Genomic DNA, 27,683 nt, shown 5'->3' with positions numbered 1-27,683 from the left:
TTGTGCTTTAGAACTGTAAATCCAAGTTCCCTTAGGACATATTAAAATATGGACTATGCCAAGAGAGAAACACAAAGCGCTGTAGTATGAGAAAGTATATAGAGGAAAGTGTATTTCTAGCTGGGACATTGAAAACACTTGTATACATTCAATCATCCTTACAGAGGGAATGAAATCTCCCCCTCCCCTTTCCTGTTGGTCATTTATATGTTCTTGCCACCTTGAAAAAGAAGCCCTTTGATATTCATTTTTACCTAATTTACAACTTCCTAAAATGTTTCTAGCCTCAAAGAGGCAAAGCAGAAAAGCCTTTAAGGTGAGGAGAACGTGGAAAGCTTCTTAGACAAGGCTCGGTGTATGAGTGAAGGCAGTGTCTAATCTTTGGAAGGCTGCTAATCATTTGGTTTCAGTGCTGTGGAGCCTATGGGGAGCCAAAATGGAAAACCAGACACCACCTGGGCTGCTGGACTGACAGTTTAGAAGGCATTGAGGTTGGAAGGTCTTTGGTATTCTTGCAGGATGTTTTGCTTGATAGAAAATGGTTTATACAGGTGTTGTGCAAAGACACTTTGGAGTTCACCATGGCTAGCCGAGATGCATGCAAGGCCTTCTGGAAGACTTGTGTGGAGTACCATGCTTTCTTCAGGCTTTCCGAAGAGCCCAAATCAAAGCCCAAAACACTATTCTGCAGCAAGGGTTCCAGTTTCCGCTACAGGTAATTACACACTGCATACGGGAAGACCATGCACACTGCTTCTTTTCAATAACACGGGAAGCAGTGGGAGGAGTCTGAATTCCAGAAGCAATAAAGAATCCATTCAACTCACTTGAAAGATTATAAATATTCCTTACTGTTCATTCTTAGTACGTTGCATTAGGTCAGTATTTACTAACCAAAGGGGCTGGATCAGAATCACAGTAAGGATGGACGGTAGCAGAGGGTATTTGAAAAAAAAAATGTATTCAATGAACTTACTGTCTCCCTTAAAGGCAGCTTATATGCAAGATGTGGAAGGAAGGCTCAGCAGCATCCATTAATGGCATTTAGGGGAAATGATAGAGTGAGCAAACACTGGAGAGGGTCAAGGGATTCAAAAGATGGAGCACTCCTGCACTAGAGGCTTCTCAATACAGTTCCCACCTCAGAGGAATTGAAGTGAGGTAGAACTGAGATCTTATTACTATTTGAACACACTAGCCTTGAAATCCATTGGGAGAAGCTTACAAAACTCTAGTGATTACAAAAATAAGTCTAATCATAATGTTTCCACATAAGGGATTTTTCAGACTCTGGAAACCTGCCCTTGGAAGAATAGAGATATTTAAAAAACATATTTTTGATGGAATGTTTCCAAAGTGTGCTCTACAAATCTCTGTCTTCTTAAACAGATGATATTGAGCACATTTTTCTTTCTTAATAACCTAAGTTCTTATAAAACTCCCTTCTTATCCTTTACAGGCAGCTGTAATATGACAATGGCCTTAGGTAGAAGAGGCATGTCAGGCCTTGCCCTTTGGTTAAAGGGCCCCGAAATTTGGGGTCTTATTATTGTTGTAACTTCTTTCTGCCTCGTGTTTCTCCCAGCAGTCAGCTAGATTTCTTTACTGCTATAAGCCTACCTACAGCATTTTTTCTACTGTTTAGGTAGTTGCTTTGCACCTACCTTGGGTTGGGAATCTAAATAAATAACCTCCTTAGAATAAGCATGTAAAATAAGAGTCAGTTGGTGGTTTTTTAAAGGGTTTTTTAAAGCCTATGTTTTGGATAGTTGAAACCGCTCTATCGTTGGTCTTCAGATAAGTAGGTATAGCATCAATGTGATAGAGAGTTACAAGGTATGCCACTCATTCAGACACTTTAGGCTTCAAACAAAGGTGAGGTTTTTCAGGTTTTAGTGGCGCATAGGCTTATGATGGAATTAATGATTTTTGTCTCTTATTTTTGATAGTGGAAGAACTCAAAGGCAACTTTTGGAATATGGGAAAAAGGGGAGGTTAAAGAGCCTGCCGTTTGAAAGGTGCGCCCTTTTCCTTCGCTCTTCTCATGCTGATTGGAAGTTGAATTTAGAGACATCTATGTATCCTATAATTTGCATAATGAGCACTTCAATGACTTCTCTGTTTGGGGATTTCAGGAAACAGTATCCATCTCAGTATCATGAACGGCAGTGCAGGTCATCACCAGACATTCTCTCTGATGTGTCAAAACAAGTAAGGTTTCTGAAAAGTCCTATTTTAGATAAGTATAAGTCATCCAGTCTTCAAATGCTTCTAAGAATATATTTTGCCAGAACCATCCACTGTGTAGCAAGGTCACTCCATGTGAGGTTACCACTTGGAGAGGTCTTGGCACAGTCATTCCTGCTAATAGGCTATTTACAGCTAACTGTGTACTGTGCACAAGGGAAACCTCTGGTGTTCCAGATACTAATACATTTCTAGGCCTTCAAAATTTTAAACTTCAAAGCTCTGTTATTTTACCAGTGGAAACCATAAGTCTTCAAGAAAGGTATATGGCGTTGTTGCTTACTTGTGTGACATGATTTCTGGATACAGTTATGCCCCTGGAACTGTAAGATGATGGCTTCACTTGAGACTTGGATCAGGAAACTTGTTGATCGCTTTTCTTTGGCACTATCTACAAACGTTAATTGTAGGTACCATAAACTCTCATGCCTTCGCTCAAGTCACAGATGATTTTCATCCAAAAGGAATCAGAGGGAAACCGATGAAAGGGACCATCTAGATTATGAATCTCTCAGGCCATTCACAGCTCTCCTTTCTACCTTTTATTTACAGAAAATAGGGAGGAGGATGGAGTAGGGATATTAGACTGCAGTGCCTAAGGTCCACATAGCTAGTCAAAGCAGACAGGGGTAATCCCACCTATTTCATTGATACAGCTACCAAACTGAACTGCTTGAAATACAATGGTACCTGCAGGACCCATGAAATGTGGAGGCTAGAAATAGGATGTCACTGAGAATGAAGAATGCTGCATGTATTTTCTAACATACAACTTGGGGCACAGTATAAGTCATTACATATATTTATCTGCTGTGGAAAAGAACATGGACTTAAATGACTTCGTGAAATCAGCCTTTCATAATAGGAGAGTAACTGTAAGACCCTCCCCATGTCCAACTAAACAGCTTCTTTTCATCTGATATCAATGTGTCTTGTTTTTCAAGGTGGAAGATCTGAGACTTGCATATGGCAGCGCTTACTACCGAAATGTGAATGGAGTGCATGCATCTGAGCCTATGCTAGACAGTAGGAGGAGGAACTCAGCAGTCGAGGTGACATTTGCAGCGGAGCTGGAGCGTTCCAAACCAGAGGCAGATCCCACACCGCTCCACCCATCCCAAAGCAGTTCCTCTTTCACCTTTGTTTATGCAGATCCTGTCTTTAACACTGACCCTGATCCCATAGACTTCTTTGAGGAACGGAGCCCTCTAAGCTCCTTCCAAACAAACTCCAAGTTTGTGGACAATCACATAAGCACATCTCCTGGTTTCACAAGCAAAGTGAGTCCAGCAAGGCAGCTAACATACACCGATGTGCCCTATATTCCTTGTACTAGTCAACAGGTTGATATTATGCCTCCTCAAGTCTTTTTTTATGTGGACAAGCCACCCCAGGTACCCAGATGGTCTCCAATCATGGCAGAGGAAAGTGTGAGACCAGGCAGCTGTATAGATCCCAGTGCAATAAAACCAGCCAAAAGGAGCCCAAGGAATACCAGGATAAAAAGCTTACAGCAAGACCTTCAAGAACTCCAAGAAGCTATGGCTAGAACTAGCGGTAGGAGCAATATCAATGTAGACCTAGGGGAGGAAGACCCACATTTAGATGATGCATTTGCATATAACCTTCAAGAGCAAACTCCTAAACGATCTCAGAGCCAATCAGACATGAAAACTATCCGTTTTCCTTTTGGGTCAGAATTTAGACCTTTAGGACCTTGTCCTGCTTTGACTCGTAAAACAGATCCGTTTACATGTACATTTGCAGAGCAGGAGTTTCCCACAGTTCTAATGGACCAGAGCTCAGCAGAAAGGTATGTAGCTAGTGAGTCCAGTGATTCAGAATCAGAGATTCTTAAACCAGACTACTACTCTTTGTATGGCAAAGGAACAAAGTCACCTAGGGCCCGAATCCGCTTGTCTTCTGGTAGTCTGCAGCTAGATGAAGAGGATGAAGATATTTCTTTCACCACACCAGGGGCTGAAGACAGGACTTTGCTAAAGCCATGCAACTATTTCTTAGCTTGAAAGAGGGAACTCTGTGAATGTTCCTGGCCAGTTCCATGTTACCACCTTAGGTAAGACCTAAGAACCTTTTGATACACCATTTCCTCAGTCCTCTTAATTGATGCTAAGGGACTCTTCTCATTTCAGGCACCCAGCTTAAGAAAGATCAAGTTGCTGCCTCATTCTATGAGCTTCACTCTTGTCTTTCCTCCAAACTGACTCTAGAACATGCCTTCTCCTCCCCAGCACTATGGCAGTGTGAGAGAAGTGTATGTCACCACCATTATACATTTCTTTGAGCAGATAGAATAAATGAAGAGCCATTCTTCAATGCTGAAGAATGATGATGATGTGGTTGGTGTACAGACTGGTTTCTAATGCCGCTTTGTGATTTAGTAGTCCATGATTATGTTGGTTTTGTGCATGTGTGTGTGTGTGTGTGTGTGTGTGCGCGTGTGTGTGTGCGTGTGTGTGTGTATGTGTGCAAGCACGTGCACTTGCTTATGTAATGCTAAACTATGGTTTCTCTCCTCATGACTTGTTGGGGACCCAGTGAACAGTCTTGTTATATACTAAGAATGTTAATATACATAGGTGAGTGGCATAGATCCTCTTAGCAGAACATGTTTAGAATTAATAGAAGATTTGAAAGAATCTCACTGCTGGATATTCATGGATTAGGCTCATTTCTCAAGCCAGATAATGTGCCTGACGAAGATATTATGATGTTGATTTCTAATTTCTCTCTTCTTAACTACTTATTATATATGGTAGGAATCAATGTTAATAAGCAAGTTTGTTTATTAATTTCTCTTGCCGGAATTTATTTTTGCCATATCTTGGTTACATGCATGTAGGCAAGGATCTGAGGTGTTATTCTAATAAACAGTAATGGAAAATCCACTCAAACAGAAGTTATATGTATGGCCTTCTTTTTGTTTTAATAAAATTCGGAAGTAGGTAGTTCTGGCCTATATCTACAGAACAGGACAGTTAGAGAATGGAAAAAGGACAGGGACAAGAGAGAATGTATGGCCAGGGTGAAGTGGGAATAAGGGATGGCTGAGACAAAGACAACACTGACACCAGGCTCTGACAGGGAATGAAAGTTCTCATGCTCCTCTTGCCTAGTCCTCCGGTGTGCTGGGACTTACAGGGATGTAACGTGGTGTGAAGCTCAATTTGATTGCTTTTTTAAAAATGTTATGTGTATGAGTATGCCTGCTGCCCGTAGAGGCCAGAAGGTGGGGTGGGATCCCCTGGAATGGGAGTTGCAGACAGCTGTGAGCCACCATGTTGGTGCTAGGAACCCAACCCAGGTCCTCTGCTGAAGTGGCCAGTGTTCTTAAGCACTGAGCAATTTCTCTAACCCTCAAAATTCTACTTTTGACCCATTCAATATTTGTCTACCAATTCTCCTGGAAGACTATTGAAGAATTTTGTTGATAATCTTAAGTCCAATATATTTTCAAGACAATGTTAAATATAAATGTCAAATAAGTGATGTGATAGCATAAACAACTTCATATGTGATTTAATAAGGGAAATGGTAGATAACACACTTATTTATTCTCTACATCCAAAAAAACAACTTTCATATGCTTCACTCCACTCCTTTTTTCTGTTCCTGGACACAAACCCACTAAGTCACAGACACAGAGTAGTTATTTAAAACTAAGAATATACTGAAGCTTAGCCACCTATACATAACTTATATAGATCTTTATTATTTTTTATAAATTATCTGTAATATTTTCCCCACAAGAAATTCAAAATTGTGTATGTTATATGCTTTTTCTCATCTCATCTTCATTTTTAAAAACTGTGGCTAAATATATATTTTCCTTAAGAACTATAAAGTTCAGATCTGTATGTGATATTTTATTAAAATGGTAATTAGGGAGATCATTGAATTGGTTGTCTGAAAACATTTTTGTTAAGGTAGGAGGCAGAAATCAGGATATATGTGTTCAGCTATAAGTAGAGTCAATTCTTAGTAACATTTCATTTCAATGGAAACCTTGGTTACATTCCCATAATAAAAGGAAAAGGAAGAATATTTTTAAACAATTAGAATAACTAATCAGACCCACCCTCAAGAAAACAAACATCAAGGATCATAAAATTTAAATATTTATTTTTTTAAATCCCCCAAACACTGAAGTATGCTTCACCTAGAAACAGTCTACAGGACTAAAGCTATAATGAGTAAGCAATACAAGTTGTATTTGGGATGCAGTTATGTGGTAAGGTTTTACACAATCAATTTATGAACTTGTTGATTTTATTTTTACAAAAATACGAATGTAATCCATGATTCAAGTCACACAATTATTTGTAGAGCATTGTGGAGAACAACGTGTAATTGAGTTTCAATTACAGAGCAGATGAAAAAAATCTAACCAAATCATTACTTCAAAATACAATCAATTAAAAGCAACTGTTCCAGTATAGGCACCAATAAAAAGAATTTTCTTAGAATATGACATTACATCTTCTCAAGTGTTTGTATTTCTTTTTTAAAAGAAGGGATGTAATGGCCACTTCAACTAAAAACTGTATTGTTCACTTGTACAACAGCTTTCTTGTAGTATTTGGCAGTTATCTAGATACTTTAAAAATCATTTGTGCAAAAATCAAATGCGCAGATACAAACATTAAAATCTTAACTGTTGAAATTAATCAGTACCAACATGTCTACAACTATGGAACTACAGCCCCAGTTCAGCACTTAGGCAAGCATGGTATATATACTGGGCTAAAAAAAAAGGATATTACCCACTCAACAGTACCATAAATAGAACTGAAAATTAACTGTACAGTCTATCTTACCTTTGTATGAAGAGAAATGATCGTGCTCTATGGTATTTTCATATGAGCTAGACAATGTTCACTTAAATACCCTTTCAAAACTGAACACACTATGCTTATGTGTGGATAATGATAAAGAAAAACGTATAAATAGTTTCTACGAAAATGCATTACCATGACAAAAGTTGCTGGTGTCGTTATATTCATACCTATCAATCAGGTATCTACTCACAAGACAACAAGGTAGTTAAAAGTTTTCTAAATCCAAACATGTACTATGTTATTTGAGCTGAAGATTTAAAGATTGAAGCCAGACAAACTCCTCCAGTTAAATCAAGCCCTCATCCTTGGCTAAATGAGATTACTTTAAATGTCTAACCATGTTAAATAAGGGTTAATTGCTCTTTCCGTCTGAAAGAGAAGATAAAAACACCAAGAGGTACTTCTTTTGCTACATGTTGCCTGGAAATGCTTCAAACACAAGGTTCTCAAATGTGATAAATGTGGAGCTGCTTGGAATCCAGAACACCTCACTAGAAAAATCAATATTTTTCTAGGTGTTTTTTTCCAAGAGCTTATTAAAAATACTTGTTTTAAGAAGGTATTGTCTTATTCCTACCTCCCTACAGTCATTTTAGAATGTTTGCATAAGAAAAAAAGAATGTTTTTTAAGCTTGATGATTTACAGATGTTCAATATTTAAGATGACTTTGAAAGACCTGTATGTTTCATGAGTGTACAGTTAACTAAAGATTGAAAACCAAACACTATTCATTCTAGTAACATAAGAAATAATGGTACCTAAAAAAAAAAAAAAAACAAAAAAAAAACTGTATCTCAACATTTACTACAATACAGGCAAAACTATAGTATTAAAATTATTCCTTACAAAATAATCTCTTTAAAATACAAAATGATAGCCACCATCACAAAATAGTTGAATAGCTTCTCCTAAATCTTCAATGTCGCAAAAATCCAAAAGGCACCTGGAGCTCATGGGTTAAGCATCATTAAGGTTGACATAGCTTTGGTGGCTTTCTCTGGGTCCATATGACACAGAAGCCAACAATAACAACAACAAATTTCTTAAGAGGATTCATCAGCAGAACACCTATAAAATTAAGAAAAGTATAAATTAATGTGTAATTTTAGTTAAGTCATCTATAATTCTCACTCATGAACTCTACAATGAATGGAGACAAATTACTTCCACTGAATCTCATGTATATGGATGTTAAAAGATGCAAAGATGGTCAAAAATTCCTCTGCATCTGCTCTCACAACTTGCAATGGATCTGTTTGTAAACAAGAAAAGAGATGGGAGTTTCCTATAAGAATCTGGGGGATCTTAAGAATGCTTTAGCTCCTGAGTCCTCAGTAGGCTTTATTGGATGGAAGATAATTAAGAGGGATTTTATAGGCCACATATTTAGTTTTGCCTTGAGCTCAGTTGGCCAAAGAAATCTAAAGATGGGACAAGAAGAGATATGATGGGATTAATGTTAAGCTTTGTACAATCATGTTTGAACTCACTTAAGCTAATGAATATGTATGTATACATACAAGTCTTGTTTAAGAAAAGAAATTTCGCCTTTAATCCCAGCACTTGGGAGGCAGAGGCAAGTGATCTCTGTGGGTTCGAGGCCAGCCTGGTCTACAAAGTGAGTTTTCCAGGAAAGACACAAAGCTACACAGAGAAACCCTGTCTCAAAAAAAAAAAAAAAAAAGAAAGAAAGAAAGAAAGAAAAGAAATTTCAAATCAAATGTAAGAACTTTTTTGAACAAAATCAAATTAGTAGGAGACAAGATAGAAACTGAACACAAAGCCTCTATTACTGTCTAGATCAGTAGTTCACAACCCGTGTGTCACTACCCCTTTGGGAGTTGAACTACCTTTTCACAGGTTTCGTCTAAGACCATTGGAAAACACAGATATTTGCATTACTATCCATAACAGTAGCAAAATTACAGTTCTGAAGTAGCAATGAAAGTAACTATATGGTTGGGGGTCAGCACAGCATGAGGAACTGGATTAAAGGGTCACAGCATTAGGAAGGTTGAGAACAACTGGTCTAGACCTTTTTCTCTAAACCTTTTAATCAACATTTCATAAGCATTCAAATGAAGGAACTTTGTTACTGGAAATAACCAAAATAGTGGCGTTTCTGCAAATACTAAGAGTACTGCCAAGAATGGAAACACGCATAATGTTACATGTGCCCAAATTTCATCCTAACAGAGAAAGGGCAAAACCCTGGGCTGTTTGGTTCAGTAGAAAACTACCTTTCCATATCTAAACATACTGGACTGTTTCAGTAGGTAAAGTGCTCGAAGTCCAAGCACAAGGATCTGAATTCAGATCCCTAATGCCCATGTTCTTGTCAGGTGTGACCGAGCCCCATACCTTCAGCATTGGAGGACAGAGAGGAGTATTCCAGGGGATAACTGGATAGATTGCCTGGCTAAAAGGACAAGCTCCAGGTTCAGTGAGAGACCCTGCCTCAAAAATAAGGTGGAGAGTAATAGGGTAACAAATCCAATAATGACCTATTTCCTACACAGACCCATGTGCAAGGTAGCTCACCCACATACACATGTACGTATACAGCGCATACACACACACACACACACACACACACACACACACACACACATTTACAAAAAGCAATGTTTAAGATGGGCAAGAAACAAAACTGTTTTCAAGCATACAACTATTAAGAAGTAATTTTGCAGAGGAAAATATGAATGGCTGCATCAAAGTAACCATATTCCATCTTAATAACATCCAAAATGTTAACATAATTTTGAAAATGATACTTCAAACTTACTTTTGAAATTTTTCAATTAATTTCTTCACCATTTTATCTGTGATGCCAGGACAGGCAGCTTCAGCCACAGCAATACTTTTCTCAAGTTCTTCAATTGCCTGGTTTCGGCTTGCATTATTCTCATCCTGCTGTTTAAGCTGACAAAGAAAGATAGCTGTAACATTTAAAATGTCCTGCCACTTGAGACAGATAGTGGATGCTAAATAACCCACACTTACTTCAGCAAATGCAGGTGTGATTATCATAGACAAACAGCTCAAGGTTTGCACCAGATCTTGCTCCTTTGAAGAAATGATACAGATTACACACATGAAATTAAAATAATCATTCATGGCTTTTTCTAGATATGTGATAACAAATGGGAATCAATTTGAATTCTCTCTTCAAAAGACTCAAGATAAGGCTAGTCCCTATGTTTTCTTTCTGTCACAAATTCTCATCCATCAACTGAAGCCCCCTAACTTCTAGGATTCCAATAGATATCTGGTTCCCTGGGTTTACCTCTCTACATGGAAATGAATTTTAAAAATAACAGTGGCCATTTAAATGACTTCTATGACTTAATTAGGTCACAATTAATGATAAATGAACATTATTATGCATATAGTGAGGCAGACAGGCATGCAGGAGTATTAAATTCTTACAGTTCTGTACATTATAATCTCATCATATCATTTTTAAAAGTCTATAAGTAGGGCATGATCAGATGAGAAAAAATTAGAATGATAGGTATATGAAGATGATATGATGAAATCTACTACTTTGTTAAATAAATAAAGTGCTTAGCTCCATATACTTACATCCCCATTCTGTAGTTTCTTTGGATCAGGCTTCTTACGCACAGTGGTGAAACTCCATTCAGGGTGAGTATTACTTTCCCTGCTGGTGGATTCCCTAAAGAAATGCCAAAGATGCTAAGTAATTGGACATGGCAAAACCAGCAAATCTGAAGAGCTCACTGTGTCAGTGTTTACAAACTCACCAGACAACACTGCTTCTGACCTCAGTTTCAGGTGGATACTTGATTTTACCCAAGAACAGCAGCAGTTCTCAGCTCTAACTGAGCACCCAAACCCTATGTGCATAGATAGCCCTACATGCTAATACTGTCATTCCCCAACGCCTGAATCATGAACCCTAGGAGAATGCCTTGGGTTTTTAAAGTTCCATCAAGAAGTTTTCATGGGTTTTCAGTTAAGGTTAACAAGCCTTAGATTGGGCACAAACTATCCTGGTACATTTTATTCATTTCAAATGTTGGGCAATTTCTCATAAATGCAGGCACCTGAGGACACTGTGGGAAGACATGCTGCCTTTGTGGAGGTCAACCTACCAAAGGACGAAATCCTGTTACAGCCTTTGGATTTTTCTAATCAAGTTAAGATAAGCACACAGAAGCAGAACTATTAACATAAGTACTGCTATTTTTCAAAAAGACTAACTTGTCCACATGGTAAAAATCATCCATAAGTAAATAGATGTAGCAGTTCACAGATCAGTCTGATCAGTTTGGTTCGAGACCAGGAAGTAGGAAAGGCCATGAGATCAGTTCTCCAAAGGGTTCTGCAGGTTGCCATCACAGTGTGAGAAAACATAGTTCCTTGTTGCTTCTTATGAACTAATATAGAACACCTTTAATCAAATTGTATTCCAAAATTTTGTAATATACACAAGTATCCACTAGGGGTTAGACCGAGACCATGCAAAAGAAGAGATTTTCTCTTCCAAAGCATGTTTCCAAATTCATTGTATTCCACAGACTGTAAAGAAACTTGACAGTAGCTGAAGTGAGCCCTCGGAATGTGATTTATAACTTAGTCTAAAGCAAGCATACGAGGTCATTGCAAAAAGGCAGAGCGTATGAAAGCGGGCTGCCTACGTCAAAACAGCAGTAATGTATACATACGAGTCCGAACCCTCGGAATCAGACTCATCATCACTGTGTCCCTCTGCCTTCCATCTCTTAAAGCGATCGATCAGTTCAGTCAGGTAAGAAGTCTTCTTTGAATTTTTCACAATGAACTTATGTTTCAAAAGTTCTTTAGCTGTAGGACGCTAAGGCACAGACACACACAAGAAAGGACGCATGACTATTTTGAGGATCTTTTGGAGATAGGTGGTAAAACATCATTTGAATTATTCAACTGAAATCTACAAAATCATATCTATAGACACAAGGACAATTAAAATGTAATAGGAAAACTGACATTTCTATTTTTTGAAGTGGGTCAAGGTAGCCACTTTAAATTCGCCGTTTTAGCAGCCAAATTTGTTAAAGCACAGTAGACAGATGCATGCCAATCAACAAAGCCTTCTCAGAAATAGTGGGACATAAAAAGTTAACATCTAAAAATGACAAAACAACTTAAAGACACTTTATTACATTGACTGTATTTTTTTAAATTGTGAAAACTAGTAAGATTGCTGCAATTTGGTTATCATCTTCACATCTTATGAATCCCTAATTTTGTCATTATCTGCCCACATCTTAGTATATGCTTTTCTATCAAACATTAATTCTTATTGTCTATAAATGCAAACACCAAGTGCTGTGGGGAATATGCTCCTTTCAGTATTTCATTAATATTGGAATGTTAACTGTCAAAATAAAAATAGTTACATTCAACTTAGAAAAGTGCTCTTGTCTTTTTAATCACCAAGAGTACAAACAGGGTTATTTTAACAACACCAAGACATATAATAAATGTAGTCAATTCCATCACTAACAGGTACATGTGTACTTTAATAAGTAACAGAACATTAATTATTTCCCCAAATTTTCTTCTTGAAATAGGAAATGATCAGGTAGCTGGGGACTAAGAAGATGATGTCAGGGAAGAGAAAAAAGGACCAAGGATCCGGTTAAGAACAGAGTGGAATTAGCAATACAGAAGGAGAAGCCAGCTTCATGAGTGGATCACAGATGTTTTTCACATGCACTGTATTCTCCAGCATAGGAAACACCACCTTTGTTAGAAGTAGATGGGCAATAGGAAACCAACAGTGGTAATAACAACATATACTCACAAATGATGGATCTTTATTCAGGCAAGCATCAATAAATTCCTTGAAAGACTTAGTAAAGTCTCCCACAAGAGTTGGGGGGTTGTTTTTCGGAATAAGAAACAGAACTCTCATTGGATGCATGTCAGAATTCGGAGGCTCTCCCTTGGCAAGTTCAATGGCAGTAATTCCCAAAGACCAAATGTCAGCCTGAAAAAAAAAAAATAACAAAAACTGTTTATCACCTTGAAACTCCATTCTAGGATGCTGACCCCAAACCCCTGCATTGACATATCAAGAAATGTGGTGAATTACAATAATTTTAATCAATGGAACTCATGAATTAAAAATTTAAATCTCATATTTTGTATAGGCATAACACTACTTGAGTGCTAAATAAACCAGATGAAAGTCCTTGCTTTGAAGAATCTCGCATTCCAATAAGAGGGACAGATAAATGAGTAACATAATGTCAGATGGGACTAAGTTCTGTGAGGGAACAAAAAGCAGAATAAGGAAATAATGACCAAAGCAGAGACGGGAGCTCCATGCTTATATGGGATGGTTGGGAGAGACATCTCTGTGCAGGGGGTGCTTACAGACAGCTCATTGGGAGCAAGGCTATTCCAGAGAAAGCAAGAGAAAGTCCTGAGGTCAAAAGGTACTGTGTCTGAGGAACAGCGGGGCCATGATGGCTGAAGCAAAGAGTGCAGAGGAGAGCGGTGGAAGACAAGGGTGGCCAGCCAGACAATGGCCAGATCATCAACGGCCCTGTATGTGACTCTAAGGACTCGACATTCTAGTCCAAGTGCGATGAAAAGCCATTGAAATAAATAGGGTTCAAATATTACCAACACCAACGGGATTTATGATTAAGAAACAAAATATGACGTAATTTCTTTTAGAAGCACTTGTGAAGGAAGGGAAAATTAAAAAGCTTATTGACAAGGCTACATCCAATTAATTCCATCTGTATAGGGAATACTTTACTTTAGAGTCATAAGCTGACTGTTGAATAACTTCAGGAGCCATCCAAAATGGAGTTCCCACAAAGGTGTTTCTTTTAATTTGGGTATCTGTCAGCTGGCCAGCAACTCCAAAGTCAGCAAGTTTAACATCACCTTGTTCTGAAAGCAAGACATTGGCAGCTAGGGGACAAAGAAAAACAAAATGAATATCTCTCGGTTTCTCCAAAACGTGTGTTTTTCTCAGGTTTCTATTAGACTTTTGTATACCTTTAATGTCTCGGTGAATTTTCTTTTCGGAATGTAGATAGTCCAGACCTTTCAAAATCTCCTTGAGCATGGTGGCAATCTGGAATTCATCAAATGGACCAGCCCGTAGCTTAAGGAGAAAACACATGTACACTCACACACTTTAAAAAATTTGGAAAAAAAATTCAAAATGTGTATTTTTGAAACATAGGGATCCCTTAATTATTTGAAATAGCTTATTAAACCAACATTTGAACAAATGAGGAGAAAAACTTAAAAGAGAGAAAAGATAGTAAAAGAGTCACGTCAAATGCTGTGCAGGCTTTTAAATGATGAATTTGTAGGATGGGGCTATAGCTCAGCTGGTAGAGTATGTGTCCACCATGAGCAAAACCCTGAGTTAGATCTCCAACACCCATAAACTGGGTGTGGAGGCACATGCCTGTAATTCCAGCACTTGGAAGATGGATGCAGGAGGGTCAGAAGTTTAAGCTCATCTCTGGCTACACAGACAGTTTGAGGCTAACCTGGGCTGCAGGAGAGCCTGGGCCATGTAAGATCTTGTCTAAAAACAAGCCACCCATATACACATAAATAAATGATTTATCTTAAAAGCTCGGCTAAGCAATTTTACCTACATACTAGCTCCAAAATCTGAGGGTTCTAAAATTTACATCCACGATTTAACAAATAGATGTAAATGATAATAGAAGTGCTGTCACATGGGGAAAAGGGAATGAGTCTGTTACTTAAGGAGTACAACTTTGTAAGGGAACAACAGGGACTAACAGGAAGACTAAGAAGAAGGGGTTCAGGGGTCTGAAGGGAATACACTTAGTGTAGAATATGCATGTGTGTATGCTAGTGTCCTTATGCCACACCATACTACGCCCTAGATAAAAGAAGAACGCAAAAACAAAAAGAAGTCAGCTACTTGAATTTTGTACTCACTTTTAAACAGTCACTACATATTAATACTGAACTGGTTTTTCAATCAGACACTCCTAATTTAAATTCAGCCAGGAATATAATAACTAAACTATTCAGACTCTCATTGTAAAAAATTCAGATCATGGAGGAATAATATTTTTCTAATAAATATAACACATTTCCCTTTCTTTCCCCACCCCTGTACCAAAGCCAGTCATTCCAACTGGAAGACAAGGAAAGCAATCATTAGGTTTCAGGAGAACTTGTAATGAAATACTCCAAAATCTCTTTAAAATAAATGGTCATTTTAAAATTCTGGTACCTCATAAAGCACAAACAGTGGACTGTACAATATTATTACAGGAAGGGTGGGAAGCTGAAGTCAGAGGGAGGTAGAGTTCTGTTTGCTGGAAGGAGGGGAGAGGTGGTACAAATCATACATTGCCTATTTTGCCTCACACTGGGAGGGATTCACAGCTCTTTGGCACCTTGTGTATTTCATCTTTCCATGAATGCCATATTTATTCTGAATAAAGGGCACTTTTATGTCAAAATTTAACAGCCTAAAATAGACCTTGTACTCGCTATTAAGAGTGGTCTGGGTATAAACTGTATCCTCCAGGGATGTCTGTAATTCAATAGATCCCCTTCCTAGGTAACATTATCTATTTACTTTCAAATCTATCAACTTCTATCTTAATTTTATTTTAATGTAAAGGTTAGTGATTAACGTGATTCTAAAGGTGAAAATGACACATTATTTTATTGATGGCTGGCAAAGAAATTCTGTGGAACTACCAAATAACCGAAGGACATACATCATATGAGTTAAGACTGGAATTTAGTACATAATCATAAAACATCAGCAGGGCCAGAGGCATACTCTTGGTTACTTAAGAAATTGGCCAAGGACAATTTAAGGGCACCCACTATCATTTTGAATGGTTTCTAGGTGTGGAATAGATAGCTCAATTTACTTCCTAACATAGAACTTTTAAAACATTTCAGTAAGAACAACAAAAAGGATCTTAAAGATTCATTACCATATATGATATATTTTAGGATTAATTGAAAATTCAAAGTAAAATTTCAACTGGAGGTTGAAAGGGAGTGGGAGGGAATATTTTGTGGTGGGGGGGCAGGAAGGAGGAGAAGGATATGGGATGGTGGGTGTGGGTAGATTTTTCTGGACCATTACCATACCAAAAATGGCCTCAAACCTTGTAGTACACTTGTTTCCCAAGGTGTGCTGACAGTCAGGAGGAAAAGAGAACAAGGTATGCTAGAAACAGAAGGAATGTCACACAGATGGAATAGAAGAGGAAATGTTTGTTTGCTTTGCCCTTTTAAAATTTCAAATACAACCTTGGGAGATATAATGCCAAGGTCTTGGAATGCTTAACTGAAACTGCTCTGCAACATTCTAAGCCTCTGCCCCAGAGCAACATACCTGCCTCTTCTAATCTGCCTGGGTTTGAAAGGAAGGATATGCAGAAGAGCGACAATTGCTCTTTTAAAGACCCTGCACTTGTGGGTTTATGGGTTTTCCCTACATTCCTTTCACTTCCTGCCAGTCCCTAAGGCAGCATGCTACAGTAGGCCTTCTTTTATAACTAGCATATTGTTCCAAGCTTCTTTCCGTGGTGATCATGCTTTATCCTATTTATCCCATTATGTGTCTTTGTGCAAGACAATGTAAATGTTTTAGAAAGAAGCAGTAAATAATAAATTCCATAAAATTGCATCTAATATGGTCAAAGTCTGTTCATCTGCAACAAATGACTTTCCTGGAATAAGACTCCTGAGGTATACAGTGTATAATCCTGACAATAAATCATAATTCATAGTCTCCCATTATTCAATTAGTAGGGTGCCAGTTTGAATTGAGAAACACTCTGCTCAGAATCCATCTTGTTTTCTCTTGCTACCCTACAACAAATTCTTAGAGAACCAAAAACAATTGCATTCATCGGTTTATGACTATACATTGAAAAGGAGCAACATGTTTTCTCAGTATCTTCTATGCTGTAAGATTAAACCACAGTATTGTTAATTTTATTTTTAGCTAGAAAAGCAGAAGTAGACATTTCTAACCCATTTTCTTTATTTAATTGAACATATGAGGAGAATTATCACAGAGTGACTGACATGCTCAGTATCCGAGAACAATTTAGAAGAGCTGGGATTAGATCACTAGTCTTTTAACCAATATGGTGCTGACAACATTTTAATTCATTAAGTTTATATTAATTGCCATTTGTCTTATTATGAAGAGGCAGGAAGCAATATGAGATAAAGGAAGTATGTTTATTTGACTCAGACATTACATTAAACTGACCAAACTATCAGTAGGGATACAGATTAGGGTTGCTAGCTTGGATTGTGCCAGCAGTCAATGGATCACATTACTGTTAGTGAGTGCAGCTTTCCCAATGCCTGTAACATAGGTAAAAGATGCAGTGAGCATCTTAGGGGAGCCAACAAAGTAAGTGGGGCATCTGTAAAGGGCTGTCAGTATTTAAGAATGGAGCAACTGCAAGACCCTGTGCTATGGAATAGGATCATTTACGTTCAAGAAGAGAACAGAGCTTAAAGTCACACGCATGAACGACTTTTCTAGAAGAAACTGCCTCCCTGGAAAGGACAGAGAAATAAAAAGTGAATCCCAGATAAAGGAGAAGGTCAAGGAAGAATGAACAAACTGGGCAACTGCATAAGCTCCCATGAATTCCTAGGAGGTGGGGCTCTCCATTGAGTTGAACTGGCATTTCTTTGGAATGGTTTAAGTATGGACCACCCACCCCCTAAAGAAAATCTCTCAGATACCTTTCTAGTCACAACATTACCTGAAAGTTTAAGTCATTGGCAGTCAGGGCTAAGGCTTTTTTTGTTTTTTATTTTATGTGCATTGGTGTCTTGCCTGCGTGTATGTTCATGTGAGGGTGTTGGATCCCCTGGAACTGGAGTTACAGACAGTTGTGAACTGCCATGTGGGTGCTGGGAATCGAACCTAGGTCTTCTGGAAGAGCAGCCAGTGCTCCTAGGCACTTAGCCATCTTTCCAGTCCTATCACTTTCGTGGCAGGCTAGAACTTGAACACACAGAAATAGATGTCCTTTATGCATACCAATAGCACACATGGCGAGAAGAAAGCAGAAGTAATCTCACTCACAATTGTTTCAAAGACATCAAATATGTTATAATTTATACACCTGACCCAGGACATGAAAGAATTCGACAGTTAAAATTTTTAAACATTGAAGAAAGGATATTTTCAAATATTAAAATATTTTCAATATTGAAAATGGTAGAAGATGGAAATTATGTTTAGGAATATATTGCATATACATGTACCTATATGCCTGTAACAACAACCACTAAAAACAGAGGCCGTGGCCTGGAAGGGAGTAAGGAGGGGTATATGGGAGGGTTTGGAGATCCTGCCTCAAAACAAGGTGGAACACTCAAGCGGCTAAGGCAGGAAGATTATGAGTTCCAGGACATCCTGGGCCTCAAAAGTAAAAGAACAAAACCCTCAAATATGTCACATAATATTAAAGATGTAAGAGAACATAGAACCTTTGTGCTCTAGGATCTTCAAGTCCAAAGTGTCTATGTGCCTGCTTCCAAGTCACAGACCATGATGACTGGAGCCAGCTGGAGAACTTCAAGCAACTATATGTCTATCCAGCAGTCAATCTATAACAAGTTGACGGTTATAATTTATATTGAATTGCAAATATAATTGCACATTCATAATTTTTCAAGGGAGGGAATCAACTTTTTTTGTCATAACAACTTAGGAAAAACAATTAGTTTTTGTCAGAGGCATTTTCCATGGGCGGAACTTTTCCTACACACCACCAGATTTTAGCACTGTAGTATGTGCCTGGGAAAATGGGCCGGCAGGTGGCTCAGGGAGGACAGGCACTTGCCTTCAAACTGGATGACCTAAATTCCATTCCCAGATCCACATGGTAGGAGGAGAGAACAGACTTTGATAACTTGTCTCTGATATTCTTGGGTGCAGCATGGACTGTGTGCACCCCTTCTCCACCCTCATAATAAATGGATAAACAATGATGATTTTCAAAATTAAAAAACTACAATGATACAACGATAGTAACACTTTTCAGTTATTTTAACAACCAAAAAAAAAAAAAAACACACCACATTTTCAAATGACCTACTAAGGAGCCGAAGCCCCTCTGTAGAAAGCTGTATATACAGGCCAACTGGATTAAAACCCTACACCTCAGTCTTAATCACCTTAGGCTGCTGCTATAACAGAGGACCCCAGACAGGCTGAATTAAATAGCAAACAGTGATTTCTCAGTTCTGGAGAGTCTAAGCAGATGGGTGTCTCCTGAGACCACTCTCCTGGTTTCCAGATGGTCCTTCTCCTCATATCCTCATATAACAGAAGGAGAGCTAGACGGTCCTCCAGGGATCACTTTGACAAGAACACTATTGCCGTCCCTGAAGGCCCCACTCTCATGACTTCATTATTTTTCCTAATACCATCATGTTGGGGGGAGGGTATTGACAGATAAATTTCAAAGACACAAACCTTAGGTTCATGATAACTGTTAGTGACAGGTATCTCAACGATGTATTTTAAAGCTTTTCTTTAATTATCATCTTATGTGTATACATATATAGGTCTGTGTACTACTTATGTGCCTGGTGCCTATGGAGGTCAGAAGAAGGCCTTAGATCCCCTGGAAGTGTGAGCTGCCATGTGAGTGCTGGGACTCAAACTCGGGTACTCTGAAAGAGCAGCCAGTGCTCTTAATCAGTGAGCCATCTCTCCATCCCCTACAATGTATTTTTTTTTCTTTTTTTTTCGAGACCAGATTTCTCTGTGTTGTTTTGGTGCCTGTCCTAGATCTCGCTCTGTAGACCAGGATGGCCTTGAACTCACAGAGATCTGCCTGGCTCTGCCACCCAAGTGCTGGATTAAAGGCGTACACTGCCGCCGCCGCCGCCGCCAGTCAATATAATGTTTTTCTTTCAGTCCAAATATACTCAGTATTAAGGGAAGCATGAAAATGTCAAACTGACAGCAATTGACAAACATCCACTGTGAATTTCAGGGCTCTACTTTACTGAGATATTTGCATTTCTTATATACAGTAAGAATGTCAGCAGCATGATCAAATCTGTAATATAGTTTGTGCACATAAAAGTCAAAGTCCCCAAAACAGAGTTAAAATTGACATCTTACCCAAATAACTTAGCTTGCCCCAAAGCTACTGTTTACATAATTACAAAGAGTTAAGTAAGTTTATATATGTGTATATAACTGTTTTAAAATACTCACAAGATCCAAAGCTGAACCTCCACCTAGGTATTCCATTATTATCCATAGTTTTGAACCCTGTAAAGACATAAACAATTTAACAGTTACATACCTGTCCCCAAATCACATACTAGAAAAAAATTTAAATCTTACATAGTAACCAGTCCACTGGTTATAAATACAGGCATTAACATGGTTGTTTGGAAGCCAGAACATACATTGTCTTTCCATAGACAACTACAAAGAGTCAGATTCTAAGCCTGTACCTCCTGTAAATCTATCTAAACAACCCAGCTAACTATACACAAGTACCACTTGTCACTATGTAACTATAGTAGATTTTATAAAATACAGAAAAGGAGCAGTCACTGTAAGTCATTATTTGGAGGAATATTGAAGGAAAAGTATAATTACATCAAAAAATAAGGAGGTAAGTGGATACTGTGGAAATTTGTGAATGCTTTTTGTATAATTTTAGAGTTTGAAGACACTAGGCATTTTGCATTGTTCCATTTTTTTTTGGTTTTGGTTTTGGTTTTGGTTTTGGTTTTGGTTTTGATTTTGGTTTTTCGAGACAGGGTTTCTCTGTGTAGCTTTGCGCCTGTCCTGGATCTCGCTCTGTAGACCAGCCTGGCCTCGAACTCACAAAGATCCGCCTGCCTCTGCCTCCTGAGTGCTGGGATTAAAGGTGTATGCCACCACTGCCCGACGTTCCATTTGTTTTAATACATTTTAGAACTTTTACCAGCCATGATTAATGGATATTTTTGCACACACATGGAATCCAGAAAAAAAACAAAACTATCCCTTCCCCCCAAAAAAAAGAAGTATTTAGTTTTATATGAGCACTGCAGATTGTTCCAAACCTGGGACTTCATTGTTAGCCGAACCAGAAAAAAAAAAGTTTATAGGAGAGATATAAAGAAACGCACTATAAAATAAATGCGTGTACACACACACACACACACACACACACACACACACACACACGCCATCCAGCTCTACTGAATCAACACTAGATGACTAGGAACACAGCTCAGTAGCAGAGTTGCCTAAACCCCATGAGGTTTGATCTCTTGCACCAACACCCACCCCCAATAAAACGTGTTTTAAATAAATCACCAACTTCCTCTTTCTTTCAGACATAGCTTGAAACACTCCTTTCTCTGCAGTACTTCATGAATGGTTTTCGCTGAAACTTGGTGAGACCGCAGAATTGACTGGAGGTGGAAAGGCAGGTTTAACTAGGCTGACAGCAGGTCACACCGGGAATGAATTGTGTTCTGTGAGCCCATCTCCAAGGAAAATATTTAAGTGTTTGAAGCCTGCCTTTCCTCATTAAAATAACGTCTAGGTTTCAGGAGAAGGGAGCGCAGATGCATCCAAAGACAATTCTAACGTAAATGCGTCCATAATAGCATAGCGTGGAGTGTGTCAGACACCACCCACGGGTTTATACATTAACCACTTTTCTAGGGGAAAATTGCTGTGCTCCAGCTTATGATACAAGAACTATTTTTGTCACATAAAAGCCCCAGTTGTAGGAGGAAAATTCTCAGGCCGCCACTACTAGCATTCGTACTCCTAACATCACTCAGTAATAGTCAGGAGTTTAATTTTAAATTTGCAGTATTCCCATGAGACTGGAACTTTATCAATGGACTCTAGAGATATGAACATTGATGAGATGAAGAAGGTTTAAGGAGTCAGGAGTTGGGGTGACATTGTAGTGGGAAAGCAGGCATGTAGCTTAGAGTTAAGAATTAGGAAGAGAATGTTCACATAGAACAAATATATGACACAAAGGAAGTATTTTTCTTGCATATGTATATGTGCTGGTTTCCATGGGTCTGGGAACACTTGTGTGTAAACATGTATAGAGGCCTGAAGTTGAATGGCTTCCTGCACTGTTTTCTACCTTGTGTACAAAGGCAGGTTTTTTTAGTTTTTTTTTCCACTGAACTTTGAACTTACGGTTTTGGCTAGTCTGGTTAGCCAGCTTGCTCTAGCAGTTCTCTGTCTCTCCTTCTTGCAGGATGGGATTATAGGCCAGATGCACTTATAGAACTTGTACATGGGTTGTGGGGATTTGAACTCTGGTTCTGAAGCTTGTGTGTCAAGCATTTTATCTGCTGAGCCTCCTCCCCAACCCTGTTCATTTTTTATTGGTGCTCTTTCTATGTGGGATATATAAGAGAAAGCATTCCCTACCCTCTTCACCCCCATCCAGTAATCTTGGCATCCATTCTGTTCTGCCACAGCAGTCCAGCTTGATCTGAGGAAGCAAAGCACTGAGGGTCCTATGTCTACATTAGAAAAGAAGCCGTGAACGCCCACAATAGTAGAGGAGGAAGCAGAGGTCTAGGAGTGATTTGTGTAACTTGTGTTTATGTGTAGCAATTAGGCACTGAGAACCTGACAACTGGGAATGTGATACATCTTTACATGTTTTTAAGAGGAAGAAAAAGTTCTTATAATGACTTGTAAATTAAGATTTGTTCACTTGCCACAAACTTGTTCCTAATAAGTAACTATACTCTCTCTACCACATGAACTCAGAACGCTTCCTGCGTGCCTGACATTTAAAAGAAAGTCCCTATAAATTATGCTTCTGTTTGGCTGTTCTGCATGAACGAAAGCACCTGTTTTTCAAGTTAAAAAACAATGCATGCCATTTTGTTTGCACCAGTTCAAAATGGAAGCTTTCCAACTGTCACCAAAATGGATGCATAGAAAACTTAAGCAGTGACCTCACAGAGCAGGCTATATGGCTGAGTTTTCTCAAGTCACAACTACGTAACTTCTACATCTGAAAAGAAGGCTTCCTACCAGTAAGCAAGCTCTTCTCTGCAACTTTGAAACAACCAGGGGACTTGACAGGTTTCTGTGGCTGCCTTCTTTAGATCTCTCCATTTCTAGAGACAAGCTTCACAGGACGCTGTTCTGGACAACCAGACTCCTGCTAAGCAGGCAAGAGCCAGGGCAAGGCCTGAGGGAGCACAGAAACAAATGAAATACCAAGGAAGCTTATCCCACAGGGGCTCTGCTGTCCACAGGGGGCCCAACAGTTCCATGAAACACCGATCACAAATAACTGAAACCCAAACAACCTAAATATTATTATTTGGGGGTAAGGTAGCTTCTGCATTTGATTTCTGATAACAGGTTAGTGTTGCAGAATGCAAATAAATATGTTAGATTAAAATGGTATCTATATATTGGTTTATAATTCCAAAAGTGCCAAGTGATTGTAATTAATAACCATAAACCTAGCACAGTTAAGGGCAGGAAATCTCTGTAGGAAAACCTCCACTTCCCTTATAAAAGAAGCCATGCGTTTGAACGATGGTTTGAAGAAGAAAATTTTAGTCATAAGAAACTGTCCCCAAATTTAGAAAAGTAACTACTCTAAGACCAGCAAGATGGCTCAGAGGGGAAAGACACTTGCTTCCAAGCCCAAAGACCTCAGTTTGGTCTCCCAAATCTACATGGCAGAAGAAGAAAACTGACTCCTACAAGCTGTCCTCTGACCTGCACATGCACACCATGGTACACATACACACACACACACACACACACACACGCACGCACGCACGCACGCACGCACGCACGCACATACATCCCACACACACTCTCATAACATCCTTACAAAATAAATAAGCAATTGTAAAAATAAGGAACTACTCTAGAATTGTACTAGTTAATGGAAAGAAGTTATTATTACCAAATTACTGGTGTCTGAAGTATCAACTCTGTTACCCCTTGAGGTTTGTAGACCCCAATAATTTGCTGTTACTAAAGCAGACACTTGGGCAAAGTGGGGAGAAATGCTACTATGAAGTTTGGATTTGTTTGTTCATACAAAAAGTACTTAAAATACCCACTACACACCACGCGCGCGCGCGCGCGCGCACACACACACACACACACACACACACACACACACACACACACACACACGAGGATTTTGTATACTGTGTACAAGTCGACACAAGTGAGTGGTCTACTACTCCGGTAGCCTATTACACTAACAACATAAAGTGGAATGTATAATTGTAATAAGCCAGTCACAAAAGGGTAAATATTGTATGGTTCCGTTGTATAGGGTACCTAGAGCAGTCAAGATCATAGAAGTACGTCCTAGGATGGTGGTTGCCAAGGAAGCCAGCAATAGGGAGTTACTGTGTACTGGTACAGAGTTTCAGTTGGTAAACACATTCCAGAAATGGATAGTGGTGATAGCTGAACAACAGTACAAAAACGGCACCCTTAAAAATGGATACTGAATATATATCCAGGGCAGAGTCCATGCTCAGGAATAGTCAGCCAACACAAATTGGACTTCATGTTTTGTTTTTATTTTTAAGAGAAAGAACATGAAGTTGGGCAGGGATAGGGAGGTGGAGCTGGGAGGAGCTGAGGGAGGGAAAGGTAAAATATAAAAGGAAATAAAAACATTAAAAATGAATACAGAAAAGTGGATAAAATGGTAACATTATGTTACTTTTAACCATGATTTTAAAATGTAGCATGATTGATTTTATAGAATTACAGAGACAGCTATATGAAGAATGTGGCCAGAAATTGTATTCCCTCTACATGGGTTTGTTCCAGTTGTGAATCCTTTGTCCATAACTCATGCCCCACAAAGTCATACCTCCAGTAGCTCAAATGCTGCTTTCCCGGGGCTAGTGTTATTGCTCTTGATATCCTCAAATATTAAGTAGGTAAGAGCAGACAAATTGGAAACACGTACTTGGGGCTGAGGAGGGAGGCTGACTTTTGAAGCTGTCAGAATAAAGTGGACGAGACTGGGCAAATTATGCAAAATGAGGCGAATGCACGTAGTAGGCATCAATAAATACACATTTTTTGAAATATGGGGCTTCTTAGAGATGGATTATGTTAAGCCTAAAGCCATTTTTATTTTTAGAAAAGAACATTTCACAAAGGAGAAAGAAATGGACTTCAAGCTATATAAGAAAACACCAAACACATTTTCAAATAAAAGAATATTCCAGAGGCATTGACATACTCTAGATGAAATTACAAAGTTTTGATTTAAAAAACCACGAAGGCTATACAACTATAGATTTTGCTCTGGAATATTTCACTTCATTCACTCAATTTTTTAAACAAATACTGGTTGTAGTATATATGGACCTTTGGATAGGGCCATCTTCCCTTAACATAAACAGAAATCTAAAGGTAATTTCAGGCAAATACAGGCATGACTCAAATTCTATTCAATGCCTGAATGAGCTTCATATACATTGAACTAACAAAATATTTAAAGATTATAAAAGATTCTTGCACTATTATGAGATCAGAAGGAAAGGGTTTGTGTACTTTAGTGCTCTTCATAAAGACTGACTTGGTTAAGAAAATGTGCAGGGAACGAAAATGAAAGGGAAACACTGTGGTCACACTGATCTGCTCTTTACTCTTGTTTTCAAGACGGAGCTCCACAGTGAGCTCAGTCAAAATGAATACCTAGTACATTTCTGCATGTCTAAAGGAAATCACTACAACGGCACAGTTTTAAAGAACATATCATTTTCTCTCAAATGCAATAACTTCTTACCCCAGCTTACAGTCAAGTCACTTTTTACCCAGCTTACAGTCAAGTCTTGGTTATGTATGATATCCTGTGTAAATCCCATATCCTATGTTGCTCAATTAAGCTGACTCACAAACTCCATTGCCATCTGAAATGCATGGACAGGGCCCCCAGTACGTATCTAAGTCAATTGACAAAGCCATTCCCTCATGGCACTAACAGGATGTGGTCTTAAGTTATGCTGACTGCTTTAAACAGAACCCTGTTAGATTTGATGTGGTTTTAGTTTACAATGAAAAATGCATGCCTACGCAATCACAGTATGACAATATCAATGGAAAATAATGAGTTGGTTAATTTCAGTAAAATACTTAACCCACCACAGTGGTTCACAACAGTAATCTAAAAGCAGCACAGCGTAAGGGCAGGAGGACCATGAGTTCAGGGCCAGCCTGGACTATGCTTTTAGGCCTAGGATTTAGCTTAGTGGTAATATGTACCAACCGTGTGCAAGGCTCTGGGTTTCATACACACACACACACACACACACACACACACACACACACACACACACTTAAAATCAGAGAAGAATTCTAAGTTTTGTATGTATATCCATTTACCTATAACTGCATTTATACAGTTTTATCATGAAGGAAAAGGTTCTTCAAATACCCTTTTCAGGACTTCCATTAATGTTGGTAAAGGAGATTAAAATATTTCAGTTTTATCCTTTAACAAACATCTTGTATATTAGTTTTCTATCATGGAATGATCTAAATACATTTACATTCAATATTTGAGACAAAATAAAGCATTAGTTTGTACTTATTAATAGCTTAAGTAATTACTAGATGATTAGTATGTAGATACTACTAGGCTAGGTTTGAAAGTGAGTATTTTTAAAATATGATATCTTACAAATAATAACCCATGAAGCTGCAATACATTTGTCTGCAAGAGAACTATGAGTAAACACAGGCTCTTAGTGACTACTAAACTCTTTGCCACCGTGGTACTGCTGATTTAAAGTAAAATATGAAAAAACGATCTTAAATAGGGTTTATTTAATATTTTAAGCCAGTCACTGAAAATAGCATATCTGATCTAGGTGCCTAAAAATAACAAGGGTTCAAGTTTGCTCTAGAGAGAGTCTGGAATTACCAGTATTCAATCCAGAAAGCGCAAACCAGAAAGAGCAGTAACACATATGACCAGAAAATTTCCAGGGCTCCCTACAACAAAGCCCATTGTGGGAATTAGGGGAAGAAGCTAAAAGGCACTGAGATGGAGAAATCATTCCAAAGCATACCATAACACAATATGACCTGCTAAGTTAGATGTTTTAGGAATGAATATGAAAGCAAACATTATGCTACAAAGAACCATATGTATTCATATGAACATACTATTCATATGTAGTAAAATATGATAGCTAACTCTTAGGTGTAAATGCTGAAATTAGATAGCATGTTCCATCCTCAACACCTCCTCCTTGAGGCCGTTTCTTCATGTTATTCTTGAAGAAAAGGACACAAGTAAACACTTGCTTATTTGTGCTTCTTAATATGTAGATTTTGTTTGATTTTAAATTTGCAGTCCTGTGAATGGAACTCAGTAGGACAAGCATCCTAGGCAAACTCCTTGTCAATGAGCTACATTCTTGCCCATTTCCTCCGTAACCTGGCATGTATATTTTTATTATAAAATCTGTACTTTTATATGCAATGCTGGACTGAGTGCTCTCTAGCTACAGGAGTATGCTATTCATTTTGTATCTCCAGC

General features: G+C 38.4%; 2 protein-coding genes across 2 annotated transcripts in view; one reads left to right on the top strand and one right to left on the bottom strand.

The window, feature by feature from the left end:
• Frmd7 (FERM domain containing 7) overlaps positions 1-4,653 on the top strand; it is a 72,934-nt gene extending 68,281 nt beyond the window's left edge. The window contains exons 13-16 of the mRNA XM_059251548.1: positions 552-715; positions 1,950-2,018; positions 2,136-2,211; positions 3,192-4,653. Of these exons, the coding sequence (XP_059107531.1) occupies positions 552-715; positions 1,950-2,018; positions 2,136-2,211; positions 3,192-4,274 (1,392 nt within the window). The 3' untranslated portion in view covers positions 4,275-4,653. The remainder of the gene's footprint in view (positions 1-551; positions 716-1,949; positions 2,019-2,135; positions 2,212-3,191) is intronic.
• Positions 4,654-6,373: 1,720 nt separating this feature from the next.
• Positions 6,374-27,683, bottom strand: part of Stk26 (serine/threonine kinase 26) — a 67,750-nt gene continuing 46,440 nt past the window's right edge. The window contains exons 5-13 of the mRNA XM_059250884.1: positions 20,363-20,419; positions 14,131-14,239; positions 13,886-14,043; positions 12,920-13,105; positions 11,799-11,947; positions 10,693-10,786; positions 10,111-10,173; positions 9,893-10,029; positions 6,374-8,175 (exon numbers count right to left, since the gene is read on the bottom strand). Coding sequence (XP_059106867.1) covers positions 8,151-8,175; positions 9,893-10,029; positions 10,111-10,173; positions 10,693-10,786; positions 11,799-11,947; positions 12,920-13,105; positions 13,886-14,043; positions 14,131-14,239; positions 20,363-20,419 — 978 coding nt within the window. The 3' untranslated portion in view covers positions 6,374-8,150. The remainder of the gene's footprint in view (positions 8,176-9,892; positions 10,030-10,110; positions 10,174-10,692; positions 10,787-11,798; positions 11,948-12,919; positions 13,106-13,885; positions 14,044-14,130; positions 14,240-20,362; positions 20,420-27,683) is intronic.

This window comes from Peromyscus eremicus, chromosome X, assembly GCF_949786415.1.
Source record: "Peromyscus eremicus chromosome X, PerEre_H2_v1, whole genome shotgun sequence".
In the NCBI taxonomy this organism is placed as follows: domain Eukaryota; kingdom Metazoa; phylum Chordata; class Mammalia; order Rodentia; family Cricetidae; genus Peromyscus; species Peromyscus eremicus.
Note: the sequence above shows the minus strand (reverse complement) of the source record. Positions and strands in the feature narration are given on the sequence as shown.